Source organism: Chenopodium album, chromosome 21 (assembly GCF_948465745.1).
Source record: "Chenopodium album chromosome 21, dcCheAlbu1.1, whole genome shotgun sequence".
NCBI lineage: Eukaryota > Viridiplantae > Streptophyta > Magnoliopsida > Caryophyllales > Amaranthaceae > Chenopodium > Chenopodium album.
The window spans coordinates 7,168,644-7,192,359 of NC_137854.1; the positions used below are offsets into that span (position 1 = coordinate 7,168,644).

At 35.4% G+C, this 23,716-nt stretch overlaps 4 protein-coding genes across 4 annotated transcripts; all 4 read left to right on the forward strand.

The window, feature by feature from the left end:
* Positions 1 to 205: 205 nt before the first annotated feature.
* Positions 206 to 4,469, forward strand: LOC145601016 (protein EARLY-RESPONSIVE TO DEHYDRATION 7, chloroplastic-like). Its single transcript, XM_081656918.1, has 4 exons — positions 206 to 1,406; positions 2,340 to 2,506; positions 3,136 to 3,220; positions 3,980 to 4,469. Exons 1-4 carry the CDS (start codon positions 403 to 405, stop codon positions 4,173 to 4,175), a joined length of 1,452 nt encoding a protein of 483 aa, XP_081513044.1. The 5' UTR covers positions 206 to 402; the 3' UTR covers positions 4,176 to 4,469.
* Positions 4,470 to 6,695: 2,226 nt separating this feature from the next.
* Positions 6,696 to 12,664, forward strand: LOC145602206 (histidine kinase 1-like). The gene is made up of 13 exons (XM_081658381.1): positions 6,696 to 7,193; positions 7,301 to 7,546; positions 7,652 to 8,446; positions 8,536 to 8,783; positions 8,943 to 9,102; positions 9,288 to 9,414; positions 9,569 to 9,658; positions 9,771 to 9,956; positions 10,072 to 10,141; positions 10,277 to 10,319; positions 10,525 to 10,665; positions 10,770 to 11,843; positions 11,942 to 12,664. Exons 1-13 carry the CDS (start codon positions 6,954 to 6,956, stop codon positions 12,155 to 12,157), a joined length of 3,636 nt encoding a protein of 1,211 aa, XP_081514507.1. The 5' UTR covers positions 6,696 to 6,953; the 3' UTR covers positions 12,158 to 12,664.
* A 4,616-nt stretch (positions 12,665 to 17,280) lies between these two features.
* On the forward strand, positions 17,281 to 20,234 carry LOC145601424 (proteasome subunit alpha type-7). The gene is made up of 3 exons (XM_081657441.1): positions 17,281 to 17,565; positions 18,954 to 19,368; positions 19,878 to 20,234. Exons 1-3 carry the CDS (start codon positions 17,393 to 17,395, stop codon positions 20,031 to 20,033), a joined length of 744 nt encoding a protein of 247 aa, XP_081513567.1. The 5' UTR covers positions 17,281 to 17,392; the 3' UTR covers positions 20,034 to 20,234.
* Positions 20,235 to 20,854: 620 nt separating this feature from the next.
* LOC145602732 (uncharacterized) lies at positions 20,855 to 22,917 on the forward strand. Its single transcript, XM_081658899.1, has 3 exons — positions 20,855 to 20,989; positions 21,262 to 21,375; positions 22,482 to 22,917. The coding sequence occupies exons 1-3, from the start codon at positions 20,972 to 20,974 to the stop codon at positions 22,605 to 22,607; spliced, it is 258 nt and encodes an 85-aa protein (XP_081515025.1). The 5' UTR covers positions 20,855 to 20,971; the 3' UTR covers positions 22,608 to 22,917.
* The last annotated feature ends 799 nt before the right edge of the window (positions 22,918 to 23,716 follow it).

Below are 23,716 nucleotides of genomic sequence, written 5' to 3' on the forward strand. Positions count from 1 at the left end.
CACTATCAAAATAACCCATGTAACACTAACCAAAGTAAACAAATTTTTGTAAAAAAAAAAAAAAAAAAAAATTAAAGCGTAACGCTTAGAAAAGCACGAAAAGAATATTCATTCAATTCGGAGGAACTGAACAATCCTATTGCCACCTCTGCTAAACAAGTCGGTAACTCGGACAACTCGGTATGTTAACGGAGTTTAGTTTTAGCGGTACGAAAGAGCGCGGGAGGTACACAATTCCCAACAATAAATCAAACCAAAAAAAACTGTCTCCCTTACGCGGACTCCCCACGTCAACTGTATTTTCTCTCTCCTCTGCAACTTCGCCATTAAGCTTTCTTCTTCTTCCTTTATATACCCCACCATTTTCACTTTTCTCTCACTTTCTTCTTCATTTTCACAACAATGGCGTCTCAAGAACTCCCTAATCGTCGTTCTTCATTGTACCCTGATATTGATCAATCTAACCCCAATTCTTCTTCCCCTTTTTTGTACAATCAAACTAACCCTAACTCTAACCCTAATTCTCAATCTTCTAATTCTCTTTACCCTACTCTCCATATGTCAGATCTTGTTGATAATCTGTTTCCCGATGATTATCATCGAAACCCTAATCCTAACCCTAACCCTAACCCTAACCCTAACCTTAACCCTGATTCTGTTGAATCTGTTCCTGGGACTCCATCTGCTCCACCTGAGCTCGAACCCGAACCTGTTGAAGAAATTCTAATCACTGTTCCTGGTGCGGTAGTTCATCTGATTGATAAGAAGTACAGTGTTGAGCTTGGAATCGGTGATTTTACGGTTCGCCGCATTCGACAAGGGGTGAATACTGTCGCTGTTTTTGCTTGTGTTTCGGAGGAGGTGCAATGGCCGTTGGTGAAGGAAGAAGCGATTGTCAAAGTTGATGATTCGCATTATTTCTTCTCTCTTTCTGATTCTGATTCGGATTCGGTTTCCAAAGAAAGATCAGATGATGTTTTAAATTATGGATTGAGTTTTGCTTCAAAGGGGCAAGAGGGTTTGCTGAGAGAATTGGATGCGATTTTCGATGGTTTCGGGAATTTTACGGTGCAGAGCGTTTCGGAGAAGAGTAGGGGAGATATGGCGGGAGTGGGTGTTGCTGGTGAGATTTCGCCGCAGGAGTTGAAGTGTGATGAGGGTAAGAAAGCGGCGATGGAGCGGAGTTGTGGGGCGTATTGGACGACATTGGCGCCTAATGTGGAGGAGTATAGTGGGTCTGCTGCTAAGTTTATTGCGGCCGGGTCAGGGCATGTGATCAAGGGGATATTGTGGTGTGGGGATATCACCGTTGATCGGTTGAAATGGGGGCATGAGGTGATGAAGAAGAGGCTTGATCCTGCTGAGAAGAAGGAGGTTGATAAGAATACTTTGAAGAGGATTAAAAGGTTTGAACTTTTAAATTTAAGCTATTTTTTCTACCTCTTATGCCTAACACATTTGTCTATATTACCTGTTTGTACTGTTCTAAGAGTTGCTCTATGTAATGTTTATTTGTTTATATACGATTGTGGTTAACATCTTAATTCAGTTTGCTGTTATTTACTTTATATTTTTGATTCTTAGTTTAGTTGATGACATGTTGATTTGTCTTCATTTGAAATGGTTTTGTTATAAAGTTCCTTTACTAGATTACAAGATTAGGTATTGAAAAAATAATCAATGTTGACATCATTTTTTAACTATAAGATGGTCATTGCAAGAAAGTAGCTAAAAATGTAGAAGGGTGATGGAGCTATTTACTCTTTTATTAAAGATGCTGCTATTGAAGAACTGTTGTATGTTTTGTGTATGCACTATGGACCAATGAATATGGAGTAGTATAAACTGTTTTGCCTTGCATGGAAATTGACTTTCAAGCTTTACTTTACTTTGTTTGTTTCTTTGTGGATGAATTAGTAAACAAAAGTAAGAGGAGAGATGGAGGGGAATTGAGGAGGAAACTAAGAAAGGAGGTTTGAAATGCGACTTTCGTTCCGAAAATGAGAAAATGTTTGGGAAAAAACATTTTCAACCCAAGAAAACTATATGCAACCCATAATGAACCTAACAGGGCTATATGAAAAACTAATGTTTTTGTTAAAAGGATTTTTCTTTCAACCAAAGCCTATGGTAGAGTAGAAAATTATGCAATTATGATAGTATTGTGTGTGTGTGTGTGTGTGTTTAAGAATTAAAGGTACAAACTTTAATTGTTACTGTTCATGTTTGATATGCCTAAGTTTTGGTTTATTAAATGAAAAGTTCTGATACATATTTTTAACTTTAGGTCATCAATGGTATCTAACATAGTCAATGAATATGCTTTGCTTGTCTTATAGGGTGAAGAGGATGACAAAAATGACCAAGCAGGTGGCAACTGGAGTGCTGTCTGGGGTTGTTAAAGTATCTGGATTTTTCACAAGCTCAGTGGCAAACTCAAAAGTAGGAAAGAAATTCTTCAGCCTATTGCCTGGAGAAATGGTCTTGGCCTCTTTGGATGGATTCAGTAAGTTCCCTTGCCTGTTATTTTTCTTTGGCATTACTTTGTTGTTATCATGATCTGTGTTTATGCGAATTTTTCTCTAGAAAGTGTCTTCTTGAAATTGTTGTTAAAACCTTAGTCATAGTTTGCCAATGTGTGCAGCAGTGCAGGTTATCCTGTTGATTATTAAAGCCATTGTAGCATCAATGGCTCAAAAAACTGTCTTACAATTTCTATTCTGTTAGCTGATATTGCATCTCTTATGTGCCTGATGGAAATTTATTCTTGTGAATTTGTGATAATATTTTTTTCATTTTAGTCTTTTTATGTTAATTGAAGAAATCATGTTTTATGCCAATTTGAGATCAATCATTGCTGTGTGTTTTCTTCTCTGTTTCTTCTGGATTAAAAGAATTATTTACTGCAGGTCATTGTTTGGTCTTACTGGTCTGAATATCTACTGGCACATATGATATACTTTATGTTTATTTGAGGGGTGGGGTTGTTTAAGACTTTAAGCTGTCAATGCAAACTGTTTCTCCCTTGGACTTACCATTTTTGTTGTGTGTAAAGATGACTTAATATGATGAATTTGGGGTTGTTTTATAGTAGTGTGTATTTAAATAAGTCGTTATTTTTTTTTCCCTTAACAGATAGAATCTGTGATGCTGTTGAAGTAGCTGGAAAAAATGTCATGTCAACAACATCTACTGTGACTACTGGACTAGTGACACACAAGTAAGTGTTCATTTTTTCCCCCTGACTAATCAGAGAAATTTTCATACAGTTTTTAGCTTTTTAAAACCTTTTTAGCTCGGGACTCCTTTGTCGTGTTATCATCTCCTTAGTTTGAATTGACCTTGGTATACTTACTGAGTCTATGAGGATTCACATATTCTATTTAATGTGATGCACATTACAACTCAGTTGCTTTTGAAGTATGCATGCTATTAGGGGCAAGACATTCTTTAACCGGAGAATATGAGTGGCCATGTACTTAGTAGAGAAGGCTAATTGCTGAATCCTGATAGAGTTAATTGTTGGAAAGAACACATACATGTTTCATTCACTTAGTGGGCATCTAATTAGATATCTCTGATGGAGGCATGTCAACTCTTACCGATTAAAAATGCTTCCTTAATTGCCTAATCCTTTTGTGTTGCTGGATCCTGGAGATAAGGAGCAAACTATAGCTGGTTGAGTTGAATGAAAGTGCGAGACTGACTAGCAAGGAACTCACTTAATTTACATACTTGGCTTTTGTTGGTGAATAATTATACATAGACCACTTCCCCCACCCCTTTGCGGTCCCAACTTAAAAAATTAGAGGGAAAGAATGAAGGTAGGGAGGTCAAATGTCGGTTTAGCTTTTTAGCTGTCCTTGGTCTATGGACTTCAATGGAATATTATATAAGCTACAAATAATCCACCTCTTGGCCGTTAGAATATATATGGAGAAGAAACAGTTGCAAATGATGCTTTTGTGTTTCAATGCAGATATGGAGAGGAAGCTGGTAGTGCAACACATGAAGGGCTCGGTGCAGCTGGGCATGCCATTGGTACTGCTTGGACTGTGTTCAAGATCCGGAAAGCCTTGAATCCCAAGAGTGTCCTTAAACCTACCACTCTTGCCAAAACTGCTGTTAAAGAAGCTGCTCGTGAAATGAAATCTCAAAAGAGCTCAAAAAAATGATTGCTGCTTTGCCTGGGAGACCCTTTATCCACTTATGTATGAACTGAGCTGTTACTGTATACTTGTATCTGTAATATAGTCCTTGAGTTTTGAAGCTCTGTGTTTTTGTTATAAACTAGCTTATTTCTTGTAGAGTTGTAGCTTTGTATTCATGGCTTGATCCATTTGTTGTATTACAGAACGTCATCTTGAAATTGATGCTTGCAAGTGATTACTGTAATTAAAATTTTACTTGCTGACTATTTTTCTTGTATATGAGGTCCTGCACTGAGGAATTTCACTTGTTTTGTTTCATGTTGCTGAATTATGAGGTAACTAAGATTTTCTCTGGTTCATATTTGCAGTGGAATTACATGCATTCAGAGATCAACAGTTCGATTATATATGGTTGTACTTGTGTGGATGTAAACTAGCTTAGTTGGTTATGTCTTGGAGGTAATATTCTTCACCTGGGATCGAATCATGTCTATGTTTGTGGCTCTCGTTACACCCAAATATAGTACTTGTGTTTCATATTTATTGTATGTGGGGAACTTTTTGTGACTTTTATAGAGACAGGGCAGTATGGCGCTCAGACATAGAAGAGCACCTCTGCTTCATGCACCTAAGTATTAAATGTCACCCACCAACATGAAGCATGGGATAAGATCACACCACTTTAATTTTTTTGATGGTGTATTTTGATTGGCATTATAGATCCAATTGGGAACTTTTAAGGATTTGTTTGGTAGAAACCAATAAAATTTGATCATGCATATTTCTCCCAGACAATTGGACGACTGTGATTGATTTTGCAAAGACAGCTGCACCCAGCTACCTTCAGTTGTGGACATCTACTGTGCAGTTGCTTGGCTTTCCATAAATTGGTTTGAATAATGACATTAGTTATCTAGTGATTAGGAATCGTTAAGGCAATAATAGACGAGATTTGACCTCATATCGTTGGTAATCACATAAATTAAATAATTGTTCTTAGAAGGGATTAAGATACATTATTTATTGTAACATTCTTTTTCATGTAGTGGCGCACCAGGGATGTTATTTGGTGGTCATACAGTATGAAATCTCAGATTCCATATTATTTTATACATCTGAGGCACATGTAAGTTTGCTGTGTTACGTGTAATCTATCAATTATTCATTTATTGTATGTACTTTGGCTTGTAGTACAATTTTGTATTTTAAATACAATCAGTTTGTTTCTTATTTCTGCACTCTGCACCACTACGACACTACCCATAACTACCTTTAATCCTTTACTCTCTCTTTCTGAACCATCCAATAGCAATTCTTTTTCTATTAGATTGTATAAAAAATTCATTCTCCCTTGGACAGAATTAATACTCACGTACACTGTTTCAATGTTCGGAAAAAGTTGTCATATTTCTAAAGCAATAATGGTATATGATTGGATTTCCTAAGGAAAATCTTGTATTTTTTTATGCTTTACTTGAGAGAGCGAGTTTGAATTGGATAAAAAGGTGATTTACCACGATCATTGGTTCTAAAGGAGTATGAAATGAACTGTTTAAACTTTAAAGCTCACTAGAATATATGGAGTATTATTGATGACAAGATAATATTTATAGAAGTAGAACATATTCTGTGCTATATTAAGGATAAGTTTGACTCTTTGATGATATGGTAATAGTATAGGAATATTGTGGAGATCTATTAGAACCCCATTTAGGAAGCTTCACAAGTAAACAATTTCTGCAGTTGCAATACTTAAGACTAATCATACATTTGATGGGCTAGTTTCTCATGGTGTGGGGTTTTATGGTTTGTTGATGTGTTGTTCACTGGATTTGTCATCGTCGTGGCATTGATAGTGTTACGTGACATACCCAGGGCCTATGGAGTTATACAATTACATGCCTTGGCCTGTCGACTTCCATAAGCCGCCCCACTAGTCTTAAATTATACTCCTTATTAAAAAACATGGATGTCATCAGCTCCTGTCCTACCTCTATGTTCTTTCATGGGATGTCTTTAACTCTTTAAAATATGATAAAGGTGATTTGGTCTTCTTACCTAAGTTTTACCTGTCTTGTTTTTACTAAAGCTTGTTTCTTTTTACACCTTATCTTAGAACATAAGTGCACTTTCATCTCTTCATGATAAAAAAAAGCAGGGCATCCTAGAGGATTTTCTCCCATTACTGGACCGTCATAATAACTACGGAGTAGATATTTAAAAAAACCGTATTAATTTTACTAGACCGTCCAATTACTGGAGAGAATCCCGATCTAGGGGACCCATTATATATAATTCAACTGTTTAGTACATATTATAGTACATGATTTACTACCAGCTTTGGAGAAGAATAATTGACAGATAGGGTACTTTTCACTACTTTTAGTCTGTTCTAAAAAAAATGTAAAATCAGTCTCTATCTGAAAGTTTGGTCTCTTCATTAAGACAAAGCTCTATAGCCACTAATATTTGGACCTTTTTCATCTATAATATTCAATCATGAAAGTATTTTATTTATTTAATTATATCTTGTTATGAATTTTTGTTGTTTTACTGAAATTTCTGTACAATATGGTGCAATGGTCATTTTATATTGGAAGGATTTCTAATTGTGGGTGAGTAAGATAGCCACCATTCCAAGCTCTCCACTACAGAAGCAACAACTTATGTCATCTTCCAAGTAGAAAAAAAAAAGGATAAGAAATAAAATTTTGTACTCAATTATTCTAAGTACAATTCTAAATCCTTTAATCAGTTAAGTTCAGTGTTTTTCTTGGTGAGTGTACAAGAATTTTGATTTCAATGGCGGATAATTCAACCAAAGGCTCATCAGAACCGTCTTCACCAAAGACACCACCGGTTGAATCTCCTAGGAAAAATGCATTCAGTAGATTCTTATGTTTTGGTAGCACTTGTAAAGGAAGTCCGACTCTGAGACTAAGAAGGCGGCTTAGAGGTGATGTCGAGGAGGAGTTTCAGTATGCTAGCTCTGATTGCTTGTCATCATATTATAGTGTGTTTGTGGTCCGCCTTGCTATTATGGTATGTAAAAGCTTGATATTCAACTTTATATCGCATTCATGAAAGTTGTCAGATTTTACAAGGCATTTTATTAATGTTGGTTTATTTCTTGTTTTTGTCTCTTGCAGGCCCTTCTGGCAATTTTGATAGGGATGCTAACTATACTAACATGGCACTTTACTCGCGTCTACACTACAAAATCCTTGGATAACCTTGCTTCTGGACTTCGTTATGAGCTTCTTCAACGTCCCTTGTTACGAATGTGGAATATAGTTAACTCCACAGTCGAGGTAACAACAGCACAGGTTAATCTCTCAGAGCTTATCTTCAAAAAGTACAACAGCAAGCCGGTAGTTCAAGAAAACCAAGTTGAGGTTGACTGTCAAACTTTTTACTTTCATCTCTTCTTCCTCTTTGTAAAGTTTGAGTTTACTAAACCTTGCTACTAATTTTTGCAAATAATAACTTGTAAACTGCAGTTATATCAAATGATGAAGGATGTAATGTGGGCGCTATTTGCAAGTCATAAAGCACTCAATTCAATGACAATAAATTATAGAAACGGGTTTATCCAGGCTTTCCATAGAGATCATAGAAACAACAAAACTTTCTACATCTATTCTGATCTTGCAAATTATTCAATCAGTGCTGCCTCGTATGAAGTGAGCAAGGTTTCTTCTCATCAGCTTTGGAATGATCAGTCAATACAAGGAAACCTTTCTGCAATCTGGTACCGTGAGCTACTTGATCCTGTCAGTGGTGAGAAGATAGGAAAGCAAGAGCAAATTCCTCCTGACGACTTAATAAATGTTGCTGGACCTTCACAAGTACCTGATGGGGTTGCTTCGTGGCATGTATCAGTGAGCAAGCATACAGGTTCACCTTTGCTTTCTGCTGCACTGCCTGTGTGGGACCCTTCCAATGAGAGTATAGTTGCTGTTGTGGGTGTTACGACTGCATTGTATAGTGTCGGACAGTTGATGAAAGAGCTTGTAGAGGCTCATAGTGGTCACATTTACCTTACCTCTCAAGAGGGTTTTCTGCTTGCCACTTCTACTAATGCCCCTCTCTTGAATAATTCAACAAAAGGCCCTAAGCTTGTAAGGGCTGTTGATTCAGAAGATGATATCATACGACAGGGTGCTCAGTGGTTACAAAAGGAGTATTCAAACAAGTTTCCTCCGAGCTATGGAGTTCATGAAGAGGATATCAAGCTTGGAGGCAAGAAATATTACATTGACTCCTTTTTCTTAAATTTGAAACGACTTCCTATGGTAAGAACTCGGTAACTATTGAGACTTTGAGCCATTGATTGTTTCAGTACTCCGTATGATTTAAGTGCACCATAAAATTTTGTATGCAGGTGGGTGTAATTCTCATCCCTAGGGAATATATAATGGGGAAGGTGGATCACAGAGCTTATAAAACTTTGGTGATACTTATATGTGCTTCTGTCTGTATCCTGGTAATTGGATGTATTTGCATATTAATATTGACTAATGGAGTATCAAAGGAAATGAAACTTAGAGAAGAACTGATAAACCAACTAGATGCAAGGAGACGGGCAGAAGCATCAAGCAATTACAAAAGCCAGTTTCTAGCAAACATGAGGCAAGTTTTAGTGCTTATACATGAAACCTTGCAAAGTTTCAATGTCAAATGTGCTGCCATTACTTGACTTAAATTGTAGTGTTCTGTAAAATGTAAATGTCTTTGTGGTTGTTGAATTGTATATCTTGGAAAGTAAAAGTTTGGTTCTGTGTGTAACAGCCATGAGCTGCGAACCCCTATGGCTGCTGTGATTGGGTTGCTGGATATTCTAATTTCTGATGACTGTCTCACAAATGAGCAACATGCAACTGTTTCTCAGATTAGAAAATGTTCGAATGCACTCCTCCGTCTTCTTAACAACATTTTGGACCTCAGTAAGGTAACTCACATTCAAGCAGATTGCCTATCTGATGGTGGAAATCTATTATGTATAGTTTTTGTATCAGAGACTGAACTATCCTAGATACTCTGAAAATACAGAATTTTTTGTAAAGTTTGTTCAGGGTGTAATCCATGATGCTTGAGTCCAAATTCTGAAAATCTTGTAATTTTGTAAAAAAACAGGTTGAATCTGGGAAACTGGTGCTCGAAGAAGCAGAATTCAATATGGGCAGAGAACTTGAAGGACTTATTGACATATTTTCAGTTCAGTGTATCAACCACCATGTAGAGACTCTTTTAGATCTTTCAGGTATGAATGTACAACTAGTTAATCTTCCCTTTGTCATGTAAGCAATTAAAGTAAAATGTGTTGCGTACTTGCATATACAGTTATTTTACTGTCAGTATATTCAGAACACCCTGATTTTTCTAAAGGATACCTTGTTTTACCTATTGCTTTTCAGATGACATGCCTAAGTTGCTTCGAGGAGATTCTGCTCGAGTGGTTCAAATATTCGCAAATCTTATCAGTAATTCTATCAAGTTCACAACATGTAAGTACAACTTTGTTTTATGATGATATTATTATCTCCTTTAAGCAGAGAATATTTCTACAGATCAGATGCAATAGTAATATAACTCAATTGTTTTTCATTTCCCTCGCAGCTGGCTACATAATCTTAAGAGGATGGTGCGAAAAACCTGGTACTAGCAGTAACACAGTAAGGCTTGGCTTTAATCAAGGCTCTTCTCCAATGACGAAGTCAAAGCAACTGGGATCTTTCATGAAAAACCCGTACAGAAAAGAAAACAAAGTGCGACTTTGGTTTGAAGTAGAGGACACTGGCTGCGGTGTGTACCCAATAATCTACTTGAAAGTTTAGATCATTCTAATTTCACTATATGTTACTCGTCTTTGATTTTTTTTATCTTATTAACCGCGTTAATTTACCTCTCCTTTGATCAGGTATCAATCCAAATAAGTGGGAGTCTGTATTTGAAAGCTTCGAGCAAGCTGACCCATCAACAACAAGAATGTGAGCCTTTTACTTGATCCTCCTACTGACTCTTGACATGTAATTATCTGTATGATATATAATTCTATGTCACCATTTTAACTGGTCAAGTCTCTAATGTAGAACATTGGTTTTCTTTTTTGTTCTCTTATTTAGGCATGGTGGCACTGGTTTGGGCCTTTGCATTGTACGAACCTTGGTGAGTGCTCCTGCCCCTCCTCCCTCAGCCCCCCTGTCCGAAATTTTGCCAAGCCTTAACAGAAAGAATATGACTTTCTGAGAACATTAGTGGCTTTTACAAATGTGTGTGTTTTACTTTATGAGATTCTGTCAAGATTAAAAATGCAACCTCGGTATACTTTTGTGCCCACCCACCCTCCTGATGACTTATAACCTTATGACAGGTTCGTAAGATGGGAGGAGATATAAAGATAGTTGAGAAGAATGGGCCTGGGACATTGATGCAGATATCCTTGCTTCTTGGCACTTCCTCGAATATTTCTGAACAGCACATTCAAGTAGAACTTGCTGACCATAACTTGATGGTCAGTACTCCTAGAGCTTCATTAGTGTTTTTAATCGAATTAAGTGTTTGTTCATATAAAGTAATTGTAGTTTTCCATGAACAATTGAAATTTTCTGAACGTAGGTACTACTTGCACTAAGTGGCAGTACAGGAAGATTAATTATGTCCCAGTGGCTAGATGAAAAGGGGGTTTCTACATTGCAAGCGTCTGATTGGAATGAACTGACACAGATGCTTAGAAGGATTTTCAAAGACAAAGGTCCACCTGATAACAATTTCATTGACATACAAAACCAGATAGAATTATTCACAGCTAAGGATGTTAAACGGTCACAGATTATAATAGTCATTGATATTGGTTTGCTGGACTTGAGTACCAATATCTGGAAGGAGCAGCTGAACTGCCTCAATAGATATGCAGACAAAGCAAAGTTTGCATGGATATTAAATCACGATACACCTAGTTCAATCAAGAAAGAGCTTCGAAGGAAGAGGCACTTTTTGATGGTTAATAAACCGTTATACAAGTCAAAAATGATTCAGATTTTGGAAGCTGTCATTAAGCAAAGGGATATTGAAGTACAGTTAAAAAGTGAAAGTGCTTCCAATTCAACAGAAGGGGAAATGCATGAATGTCTCGAGGTGGATCCAATTCATTATGATGCCTCTAGCTCTGAGGATTCTGATAAAGGAGATATTGGGCATTTGAGCTCTAGAAGTGCAAGTCAAAATGAGGCAACGAAGAGGGAGAGGGGTATAAAACCATCATTCTCACAATTATCAGCAGCAAACAACTATCTGCTTGAGTTTGATGAAGATGGCTTTCCTGAAGGTAACCGTGACAGACAGAGAGATTTTGACGACAACAGAAACACTTTGATCAGCAGTAGCTCTGAAGAAAGGAAGGATGTGCATTTTGCAAAGAATTCGAGTGAACAGAAATCCCTAGAAGGAATTAAGATCCTCCTTGCAGAAGATACACCAGTTCTTCAGAGAGTGGCTACAATAATGCTGGAAAAAGTAGGAGCTAGAGTGATGGCTGTCGGAGATGGATTACAGGCAGTAAACACTCTTAAATCCTCTCTAAACGCAGAAGGATGCTGCACAACATCTCCCTTACCCGAAGGAGCAGCTAGTATAACTCCAACTCTAAGCCGGAATTTCCCTCCATTTGACTTAATTCTGATGGACTGTCAGGTAATACACTTCATTGAACTATACTGGTTATCCAATGCATTCAGTATTAGTTAATAAGTTCCTGATTTCTTGCAATATACTGTCTTGTGACAATGCAGATGCCACAGATGGATGGCTATGAAGCTACGAAAGAGATTCGAAGATTGGAATCAGGAACAAGTGTCCACATTCCAATTGTTGCACTGACAGCCCACGCAATGTCGTCTGATGAGGCCAAATGCTTGGAGGTAGGCATGGATGCTTACCTAACAAAGCCAATTGACTACAAGCTTATGGTATCTACCATTCTATCACTAACCCGCAAAGCGGCTTGAGCTTTTTTTTGTACCCCATCATTTCTGATGAATCGCGTTAGCCTATAGTAAGCACAGGTTTATGCAGTCATACTAGCAAAATAATGACAGTAGTGACTGAGCATATTAGCATGTTTTGTAGAAAGCAAAAGTTGTACATAATTGATCCTTCAAAGTTCATACATCCTGTAAATTTTTTAACTGTTATGTGATATACGGGTAAGTAACTAAGTATGCATTACTAGCACAGTTGAATGTTAACTGATGTAAAATGTAAATAATGCATTTGACCTGTATTCATTATGATGTAATCTCATTTTAATACCCTGTTTGCATTTATGAGAAGTGTGTAGGCCTTTTAATGAGGAACATCCTGATTGGACCTGTTGTGGGTCGGGTTGGAACCCAGTAGATACTGGCCCATTTTATTATTAAGGGTAAAGATTTTATTACTCTAAAGTGAGTACAAATTTTGAATTAGAGTTCCCTAATTCAAAATTTTATGATGTAATTTTATGATGTAAAGTTTATGATGTAAATTTTAAAGTGATAAGCTACATTGTAATTCAATGATGTAAATTTTATGATGTAATTCAAAATTTGAAGTACAAAATGGTGCTAAGCCAATTGGTTGACATTGTAAAATGGGGGAATTGGAAATTCATGAGAATTGAGAAAATGAGTAGTTGTTTGGTTGACATAAAAAAGTAAAAATGGGGGAAGTGGGAATTCATTGGAATTTCAACTTCCCACAAAACATGGGAACAGGTAAAATTCATAGGTATTTCAATTTCCCTTATTGCCAACCAAACACATTTAAGAAATTCCTAACAATTTCATTAAGGAATTGACTTTCCATGAATTATACGTAAATTCTTATGGGAATTAAATTCCCACATCAACCAAACAACACTTAAATCTCATCATCAAAATTATGGGAATCAACAATTTTGTTTGGTTAAAAATGGAGGAAGTAAATTCCCATGGGAATTCAACTTACCAAGGAGGGGTAAGGTAAGTGAATTCCCATGTTTTGTGGGAAGTCAAAATTTCCATGAATTTTCATTGCCTACATTTTTACTTTTTTGTGTTAACCAAACAAGAGGTTGAAAATGAAATTCACGGGAATTTTGACTTTTCACAAAATATTTAGCCAACCAAACAAGGCCTAAAATTTCAAAGTCTTGCAGAAAATTACACTCGTACTTGGTAATACCTTTACACTATTAGAATAGCTAGAGTAAAATAGTTTATACAAAATACAAATATTTACAGCTTCTTCCCTCTTTTGCCTTGTTCAGTTTATACAATGCATAAAAAAATAAAAAAAAAATAATAAACACTTATAAAACACAAAACAATCATCATAGTTTTTTTTTTTTCGATTCAAATGAGGATACAAGATACCAAAGAAAAAGGAAAACGAAAATAAAACACAGCAAGCACACAAAAATAAAAAAAATTATAGAATTTCTAATTAAGAGTCGTGAATTACTCTGCAGTTGGCCAACCAATCCGTCACTCTATTCCCTTCTCTATAAATGTGAGCTACGGTCACTTGCCATCGATCATCGCATCACAAATAAGCTTCAAACAGTGTTGTATGTCATAGACACATTCCCCTTGTGTGGTTTCCTTCTTCTGCATTGCTTGGACCACTACCAGGTTATCCAATTGAACCTCAAGTTTATTAATTTGAAGATTCAGAGCTAGCTCCAATCCTCTAACTAAAACAGGACCTCTGCTCTATAAGTAGAGCGGTATTCATATCCTGCTGCAAAAGCTAGCACAAAATTGCCAGCATAATCACGGATCAAATAATATAACAGCATCCGTATCATCACTGATCTACGCGAACAAAAATACAATGTAGCTTTTTCACTACATCTTCATATCTAGGAAGGAAAATTCGAATGAAAAAGTAGAAGAATTACATTTAAAGTCATTTAAGTTGTTAGCACAAAAAATCCTACCTTGTTTCTGACCAAGCTGGATCATCCATTTTGTTCACTACTAGAACCATTGTAAGGATACCAGTAGTTTGTTCATAGTTATTGTCAGAAAGATCGTTAGAACCGGATACGAACTACATTTCATGTAAAGGAAAAATTAATAAATGAAATAATTGAATGCAAATTGGGAAAGATAAAACATACTTACTATTATAGCTATGTGACACGCTTTCAATTGTTTCGTTAAGAACTTCTTATGGTGATAAAGATTAATAACCTTCCATTGTACAAATTCCTTAAACACTAAACAGATAAACACTTGTACGAATCCCTTAATTTTTTTTTTTTTTTTATCATCAATATTTTAACAAGTATAAATGTAACCTCCAAATTTATTTCATTGTTTTAAAAAACAACCATATATATGTTTAAGTCCATCTATATACACCACACCATGTTTTGAGATAAATCTTGTAATGACATATACTAATTAAAATTTAATAAAATATTTATTACAAATATTTAAATATTTAACAAATTACATGAATTTTTTTTTTTTTTCGGATAGAGAACATAAAGGGAAAAAAAAAATTCATGTAATTTAATTTGTTAAATATTCATGTACTGTATTACTCAATACACAAACCACTATAACTGATAGACAAAATTATAATCACATACTCTTCTACAAGGAATATATACATTTCTCTGTTTCAAATTCGAAGTCAAGTTTAAATTCATCCTCTGTCAACAGCAGTAGTTGAGAAACATCTACTACTTCTCTCATTTTTTCACTAATCATAATCAGTTCACCACAAAACTTAAAATTCAAGATCGATATTTGTTATTCTTTTAACAGATTCTATTCCAACACTTCTGTAAAACATAAGTCTATCCATATCTAGCTCTTTTTTCAATATCAGCAAAAGTATCCCTTCCATTGCTAAATATAGTAAATTTAAAGCCACTCAAACACACGACACTCCCTCCCCCATCCAGCTATTTATATGTTCATTTATTCCATAGGCAGCTGGGCATTTGTGCTTGTATCCCCCTTTTATGAGAGGCCCAGATTGGGAAGTTACTTGGGCACCCAATCAGGATGCCTCTAATCATAAACCATACTAGGGGTTGGGTTTCGAACCGTTGACCTCTGTACCAAAAGGCAAGGCATTCACCACTAGAACGCGAGATGTCTAAGTGAAATGATATGCAGAGTTTAACATTTATATCTATTTTCAAAATATGGGTTCAGCTAAAAAAAAACCTATTTCAAAATATGGGTTCAACTCTATATTCAGGGGGGAAGAGATCGGTGGAAAAAGTCTTCATAGTAATTATTTATCAGATTTGGGAGTTTTTCAGCCAATTCAAAAATTAAACAGCAATAACTTAGATAAAGAATCAGAAACCAACAATTAAGACTGCAAATTAGCAAATATTTAATCCATATATTTCACATCAACCATCAAATTCCAAGTTACATCCAAATAAACAAATTTACACAAAGGTTGGACATAGATGACTGGAATATGCATCAATATTCAAACCAATCATAGATTTAATCACAAACATCAATTAATAGAACTAATTTTCGTTCAATTTATAAAATCGCACAAATTGAACTAATTTTTGTTCAATTTCATAAATTACGCCTAAAATCAAGGAACCCTATATTAAATTCACAAAAATAAAAACGAAAAAAATCGTTAAAATAAAATTACAAGTTATAGATTTAATCACAAACATCAATTAATGGATTCATAATCTAAGAAATCCACATATTAACTAACCAAAATAGAACAGCTAACATTCATGTTCAACTTCGATTTGGGGCAATTTACAAAGAAGGAAGCAATTTCAAATCCAATTCTTCAATGAAAGTGTTTGAAGGAGAAGGAGAGGATGAGAGAGAAAGCTTCAGTCGGACGCCATAGCTAGGTTTCTTAGTGCTCGAAGGTTGAGAGATAAATCCCATATTGACTTCCCACAGGATTGTACGTATGTGATGCGTTGATCGTAGACTGTGTCACAGTTGTCAGTTGTTACAATGTAATTTTTTTTTAAGTCTTGTGGAAAATTATAATCGTACTTGGTAGACATGAAAAAGGAAGTAACTTTTGAGTGAAACAAGAGATGCAATGTTCAACACAAAGTGATTTGGGGTTGGAATGTTTGATTCGCCCAAGATTTTGGTTTTCAAAGCCCGTTTTTGATATAAACGATTTCGGATTGATCAACTAAAAATTTACAATACGGCCCAACCGAAATGATGTAGCTTTGTTTTTTTACACCATTGGCTTATCACGTGCTCACACATGTATTGGACATTACACCATGTCCAATACATGCTACCATGGTTATGTTGACGTACGTGTCTAACGCATGATATGAAGTGTCCAACTATATTGCACTTAAATACTTAATGGACATGTAGGCACATACTAAGGGTCTATTCTGATTTACTGAAAACAACCATAAAATAGGAACTCTACTAAACTGATTGGGGCCAAACTGAACTGAACTGAATATAGCTGAATTGAGTTTTTTATGAGAAAAAGAAATTAGGTACTCTACTGAACTAATTGGAGCTGAGTTGAACTAAAATTAAATTGAATAGAATAGACCCTAAGTAAAGGACACATATAACTATATAAGCTACATTAATCACTTGACATAGTTTACATATTTTCATTCTTTTCCTATTTAATAGGATTCAAAACTTATCCACAAATTTCACTCTCTCTATTCTCTAATTCTGTCTTATACTACTACCCTAAATATTTACAATCAGGATCGCCATCGCCTTCAATTTGTGTAGCGTAGCTTTATTTGCATATTCAAATGCTATTACTCGACCCATATTATTCGTCATTAGATTCATTACTCAATTGTATCTGTTTTATCCGTATCCGTATCCATTTTAGTGCAACCTAACTTATCATAATTTTTTTATAATGCACAATTATTCAATTTTTTTTTTGAACGGATGCACAATTATTCAATTGAATACATCTACATTTACACTTGTGCATGTGCATTGATAATTTTTACAAATTTCTAACCAAAAAATTCACTAAGTAGTGAATAGTGATTAATATTAGTCTTTTTTTTTAAAAAAAAAGGGAAAAAGCAAAAGTAGAGTCTCAAAACTCAAAAGGGTGTCTTGTTGCCCAAGTTCTAAGAAAGCATTTCGATTAACACCGGAGAAGAAAGTGAACCAACTCACTCATTCACTCGATCAACCTCCATTTTCAGAGGAGAGAGAAAGTGAACCAAACACAGTTTAACAACAGACTCAACAATGGCGAGATACGACAGAGCCATTACAGTCTTCTCACCTGACGGTCATCTCTTTCAAGTCGAATACGCGCTTGAAGCCGTTCGTAAGGGTAACGCCGCCGTCGGTGTTCGTGGTACCGATACTGTTGTTCTTGGGGTTGAGAAGAAATCTGCTGCTAAACTTCAAGATTCCAGGTTTTCTTTTGATTTCTCTCTTTTCTAATCTGTTGATGTTGATTGTTTTTGTTTTAGGGTTTGTGATTTATGGGGGAAGGGGGTGATTTAGGGTTTAAACTTTGATTTTTGTTGATTCGGATTTATGACCTAATTTTGGGGAATTTACGAGTTTAATTAACTGTTGTTGCTAGGTTGTGTGATTTTGATTGCTTAATTTTGAAGAAATGTTTTGATGTTTAATTTCAGAATTGTTGTGTTATCGGATGTTTTCTATGTATCATAGCAATGAGAATCTGTCTGATTAGATTAACTCGATTGATTGTACATGAATTGATGAACAATGGTATACTGGAATTAAGGAAGATCTTTCTTTAGGTTTTGTTTAAGTAATTTGGATTGTTTGAGGGAGAAAGGCAACAACTTGGTAAGACACATATATTGATGTATTCTTGTATCTTCGTAGGTGCTAAGCACGGAATCACGGGTGCCAAGCATATAGATTATTATAGAGCTCATTTCATGGATGTGGAGTGATATGAGTGTATGAATTTGATTACATGTATGTTTGTGTCTTCGTTTGTGCTAAGAATTGAATCACTGGTATCTTGGATATCATCAAGTCTCTGTAGAGCTTTGTTCCGTAGATGGTGGAGTGATTTGATTGAATACATGTGAATAGATTTTGATGGGTAGCTAGCAGGTTAAAATTGTATTATGTGCAATGAGGCTCTCATAGAAGGAAAAAAATGAAACATTCAATGTTGTATACCACTTACATTATGACTATGCTCCAGCTATTGGCTTTCTTGCTTTGCATTTGAATATATTGCCCGATTCACTTCATTTTCTTGTGCATTTTGCTTCTTGTTGTGTGATCAAAGCCTCAAAGGCAATGAAGTTTTAGATTGTCAGAGTATTTGCCTCTTAGGTGGGTTTGGTATGAATATTGAAAACGGAGTGGAAAGGAAACAAATAACAGAGGAAATGAATCATTTAACTCTTACTTTTTCATTTGTTTTGTTTAACCATGGAACGGCATCACTTAAACCTAACTCCCTTTCTTTTTGTTTGAGGAGAGTAAGGGTAATTGTTACCTTAGGTTTTGTTGAGGTAACAAATATGTGGAAACCATGGTAAATGTTGCCCAAACCTTCTAACCAAACACTTGGTAATGGTAATAGTTACATTGAATTTGTTTCCAACTCATAAAAAAACTCTTACCAAGCATGCTCTTACTGTCATCATATTTGGCCTTGTCCATGTTTTAGAGTTCTTTATTCACTGTAATTGTTCTAGCATCATATATCAGGCCTCTGTTTCTTCTTTTAAATGTTTTGAAAGTGCGAGAGGCATGACTCCGTGCCTTCTGTATTATATATGAAACACTGTGTTCCTCTCATTTGCAGGTCAGTCAGAAAAATTGTAAACCTCGACGATCATATTGCTTTAGCTTGTGCTGGGCTTAAAGCAGATGCTCGTGTTCTAATAAACAGGGCACGTATTGAGTGTCAAAGCCACAAGCTGACCTTGGAAGATCCAGTAACAGTTGAGTATATAACTCGTTACATTGCTGGACTTCAGCAGAAGTATACCCAAAGTGGTGGTGTTAGACCATTTGGGCTGTCCACTTTGATTGTGGGATTTGACCCACACACTAATGTACCAGCACTGTACCAGACAGATCCATCTGGCACCTTTTCAGCTTGGAAGGCTAATGCAACTGGAAGAAACTCTAACTCAATAAGAGAATTTCTAGAGAAGAATTACAAAGAAACTTCTGGGCAAGAAACTGTCAAGCTGGCTATTCGTGCATTGCTTGAAGTAAGTGGTCTTGGAATTGTTATGTATATTTTAAAATTGTGACATTATTATGAACTTCAACTGGTATGATCTTGCTTCATCTTAGCTGTAAATTTGTTATATCTATGTGCCCCATCACTTACAGAGTTAGAGGTATTCCTTTGAACATATTTGTCAAATATTTGGTAAAGCTGCCCAAAATGTCATTGTTTGACTTATAAACTGGGGAACTGATGTAGGATGTGTGAATTGTGATGATTACAGTTTGATCACTACATTCTTAATCCTTAGAGCTTGGTTTGAATAAATTAGTTAATAATATATACTCACATTTGAAATTGATAGTTCTGAAGCCTGGCCTTGATATGTTGTACATTGTTTAGACATTGCAGCTTTGCTACCATCTTGTACATTCTGTTTGAAGTTTTGAAGGTGGATGTGATAATTGATACGAATATTAACTTTTCAGTCTGGAGATCTGTACCATTGTTACCATATTAGCTACTGACTTTGCTCAAAAAAATTCTCAGGTGGTTGAAAGTGGAGGAAAGAACTTGGAAGTTGCTGTGATGACGAAAAAAGGTTTGCATCAGCTTGAGGAATCTGAGATTGATGCCATAGTTGCAGAGATTGAAGAAGAAAAGGCAGCAGCTGAGGCTGCAAAGAAGGGTCCTTCTAGTTCTTAACTTGCAGACTTATGAATTAGGCTGTTCCTTTCGAGTCTTAATCTATTCCAATTTCTGCTTCTTGTTTAGCTCTAAACTTCTTAAGTGTTGACGAGTCAGACTTGGATTTCATGTATGTGTGCTATTAGCTTTGGCTTATTAGCCCCGTGATATCATTTGAAAAGCCATCAATCAGTGGTAGATTTGTTGAATCTTTTGCTATATTGTTTTATTATCCCTGTAGTAAAAATACCTTCTTGACTCTGGCAATTATTTTTAGTTTCGATTAATTGGATGGTGTGAACTGTGAAGGTCAGTTGCGGCGATGAATTTTTGCATAGTTGGGTGGTACTATTTACATAGCCTATTACGCAATGATGGGCACTTTTATTCAATTAGTGAGGAATGAATGGCTCCAACGTTTATTCTGGTCTTTTTATTGTTGCTGTTTCAATAAGAATTACATGCCCTATGCTCAGTCGCTCAGTAGTCAGTACAATATTTTGCCTTGATTAATCGTGAAAAGTATCCTTCCAAATTTACGAACTGTAAAACATATCACATTAATTCATTTTGCAGGTTATTATAGAAATCACTTTTTTTACAGCCGAGTATTCTAAATGGGTATCTGATATGCGTGGGTAAATAATTGGGTATAATCGTTAATTTACAACAAAGCAATTGTGAGATCACATTCGACTAGAAACATTTTATGGTGGGAATTCAAAGCGTCTAACCTTACTTTCAAAGTGTCTAATCCGTTACCTCAGACCGGAAAAACCTGTGAGGGGTAAAGCTTTTCACCTTACCAACCAACAAGAACAAAAATAATAAAATAAAATAAAAAATTGAAAAACAGAAAAAGTAAACCTCTGGAAAACAAAAGAAAGATCACAAGGGAAAAAATAAATCAAAGACAGAACGAGACATTTGAGTAAGAAGAAATATTCAATCTGAAGATGAAAGAAGATTACGAGGTTCAGTACTCCAATCTTTAATTTTCCTATTTATTAATTAATTTATTTATTTTGCAATTCAACTTCATCGCAAAATATAATACTGTATATTTCCCAGTTCTTCTGAAATTTCCTTCAAAATCAAAACCCTAACTCTGCTCTGTAATCAAATCTAGTCACTCTCATACTTCATTTTGCGAGCTAAATTATTAATTCACTTGTTTAATTGCAATTGTTTTAGTAATAATCGAATTGATTTCAATTCCAATTTTTAATTTTTGGGTAATTTGCAGACAGAAGAGAGAAAACAAGCTGCTGCAGATGTTTTGTTCAATTACTCCAAATTTGTGGCGGCCTGTATTGGTAATCGTGTTCGTCCCGGTGATTTGAGAATGCATCTTATGAAGGTAATTTATCAGATGATTAATCTTTGTTTTGTTGTTTTTACTGACGTAGACGGGTTGATTGATCCTGACTACGCTCTTTACGACTTTAACCAACTAAGCTAATTGACGTCTTTACTAGTTTCATTATTGCTTGCAGATTTGTGTGATTGATTCTAATAGTCTTTTAGATGAAAATTTATGCCATGAATTTTGTGGTATGACTCATTAGGGAGACAGATTATTATTCTTATCAACCATAAACAAAATCACTGGAAAAAAAGGATTACTAAAACTCGTAAATAATGCGCTATCTTTGCTTCAAGGCAGATATAATGTAAAACTATTTTGTGCTCCATTCTTGTTTCGATTTTAATCCAAATCGAGCATTTAGTGAAATAATTCGGGGAAGGTTGTTGCTATGCCATTTAGGTTTTGATTCTGAACAAAAAAGTATGCAATGTTGTCAAGTCATCTCAAAGATGCTAATCTCACATGAACTATTGTCCTGTATCACTTGAACTCGACTGCTAGAATAACGGTGTTTGTTCTCTGTTTGAAATTTTGCCTTTTTTTTTTGGCCAAAAGGAGTGTTAAGCTATACATGCCTTGTTGGAGTTTTAAGTACTCGGCACTGGTATTTGGATGAAAGGAAGAGTTCGAGTAATTTAGAAATTGGATTAGATAACATTTAGCAGCTTTATTGTCTTGATGTATCTACATCAAACTGAATTCCAATTCCACTTGATACTCAAGTCTTATTTAAACTGGCTTATATTGTTACAAGTACTGTTTGTTTTGCGGTATTTTTACCAAATACTAGTTTCCTTTTGTAGAATCATGCTTCTCTATGCATAATTGTATCTTAATGATGTCGATGTAAAGGATACAGGTAGTGAAACTATTGATTACATGGAGAAGTTAAAGCAGTTTATAATTAAGTGCTCAACTGCTCATAAGCAAGCAAGCATGCCTTCCAATTTTGTGCAAATAAATTGACTTGCTCAAAGTGCTATGTGCCGACTGGTTGTGTGCTCTATTGAACTTAAGACTTAAATAAAATTTTAGAAGTAGATTTATCGATCTTATCATGGAATACATGTGGTTTATTGCAAGTTTATGTTCTCCAGGAAATATCTGGAATACCAACGTCTCTGAAGCGGGAGTCATTTCCAGTTACAGCTTCTCCAGATGCAATGGGCGAATCATCAAGTTCTGCTAGACTCGATAAATCAGATAGCTTTCGTGCGCTATGAAAATCATGGACCGAAATATATGGACCTATACGTGCCCTAGGAACTTGCTATCTTTGGTTTTGTTTTCTTTGGGAAGATGGGAAGCTGTTTAATACGAGTACCAGCTAGTGTATACACATCTGATAGACTGATATGATTGTATGAATTGTATCTCTGTCATAGGGGCAGAAATATTATATTGTAGTTGTGAATTTGTGATGTGTGTGAAATTCTCATTGTTTTTTGTACATGTCTACCATGAGGTTCATGAAGAAGTCATGAATATTGTGTCCAAATCTAGAAGATCTAGTTATACAAACGAAGTACGTACTCCGTAGTTAGTAAATTTACTTTTCTATCAACACATCAAGTACTTTGTGAAATTTCATCCCTTTATATTAAGTTGTCTCACTATGTCACTATGAATTTATACTAGATCACCATTGATATCAAGTCCGAACATCGTAGAGTATTGGGTATCACCATTTGTACCTTTCTTTCAATTCAAACTTGTAACAGAAATTTAGAACTTTGATACCATAAAAATCTTGTTTTGTCAAGGTTCAAACCAAAAACGTAATACAAATCACTTACCGGTTTTACTTGGATGAATTTTTTGTTAAAAATTCGATACCGATTCATAATTAAGTATATAATAATCTAATAAAAAAAATTAATTCCCCATTTGTTTCTTAATAATTTTATCACTTATTTCTTTTTTTTTTTTTGAAGGGTATCACTTATTTCTAATTCACGAGTTTAATCTTGTCTTGATATACAATCTAAGAAATCTCACCCCAAATTGATCATTTTCCTTTTCCATTCCAGTCGATGGGCTGATCCAGGCCCAATCACCTTAACATATACACCACCGTATATCTGTAACGGCTACTTGAACAATCAATTAAAAAAAAAAAAAAAAAAGAAAAAATAAATAAAAAAACATAGTACCGTTGCCCAACGGTAGAATTTCAAACCAAATATCTACCTTGCCTTTCCTCTCTTCATCTCCGCTCCCCTTCCTTCTGCCTCCTCCTCATATCTCTCTCTTCTCTGCTTAAACTACACTTGAGAGTCTAATTATCTGCATTTTTATCTAATCCCTCTAATTATTTAACTTAATTTAATCT

Coding starts and splice junctions, on each gene's coding strand:
- LOC145601016 (XM_081656918.1), top strand. CDS start 403: ATGGCGTCTCAAGAACTCCCTAATCGTCGTTCTTCATTGTACCCTGAT. Junction 2,507..3,135: donor GGCCTCTTTGGATGGATTCA/GTAAGTTCCCTT, acceptor TTCCCTTAACAG/ATAGAATCTGTGATGCTGTT. Junction 3,221..3,979: donor ACTGGACTAGTGACACACAA/GTAAGTGTTCAT, acceptor GTTTCAATGCAG/ATATGGAGAGGAAGCTGGTA.
- LOC145602206 (XM_081658381.1), top strand. CDS start 6,954: ATGGCGGATAATTCAACCAAAGGCTCATCAGAACCGTCTTCACCAAAG. Junction 10,142..10,276: donor GACCCATCAACAACAAGAAT/GTGAGCCTTTTA, acceptor TCTCTTATTTAG/GCATGGTGGCACTGGTTTGG. Junction 11,844..11,941: donor TAATTCTGATGGACTGTCAG/GTAATACACTTC, acceptor GTGACAATGCAG/ATGCCACAGATGGATGGCTA.
- LOC145601424 (XM_081657441.1), top strand. CDS start 17,393: ATGGCGAGATACGACAGAGCCATTACAGTCTTCTCACCTGACGGTCAT. Junction 17,566..18,953: donor GCTAAACTTCAAGATTCCAG/GTTTTCTTTTGA, acceptor TCTCATTTGCAG/GTCAGTCAGAAAAATTGTAA. Junction 19,369..19,877: donor CTATTCGTGCATTGCTTGAA/GTAAGTGGTCTT, acceptor AAAAATTCTCAG/GTGGTTGAAAGTGGAGGAAA.
- LOC145602732 (XM_081658899.1), top strand. Junction 21,376..22,481: donor TGAGAATGCATCTTATGAAG/GTAATTTATCAG, acceptor TATGTTCTCCAG/GAAATATCTGGAATACCAAC.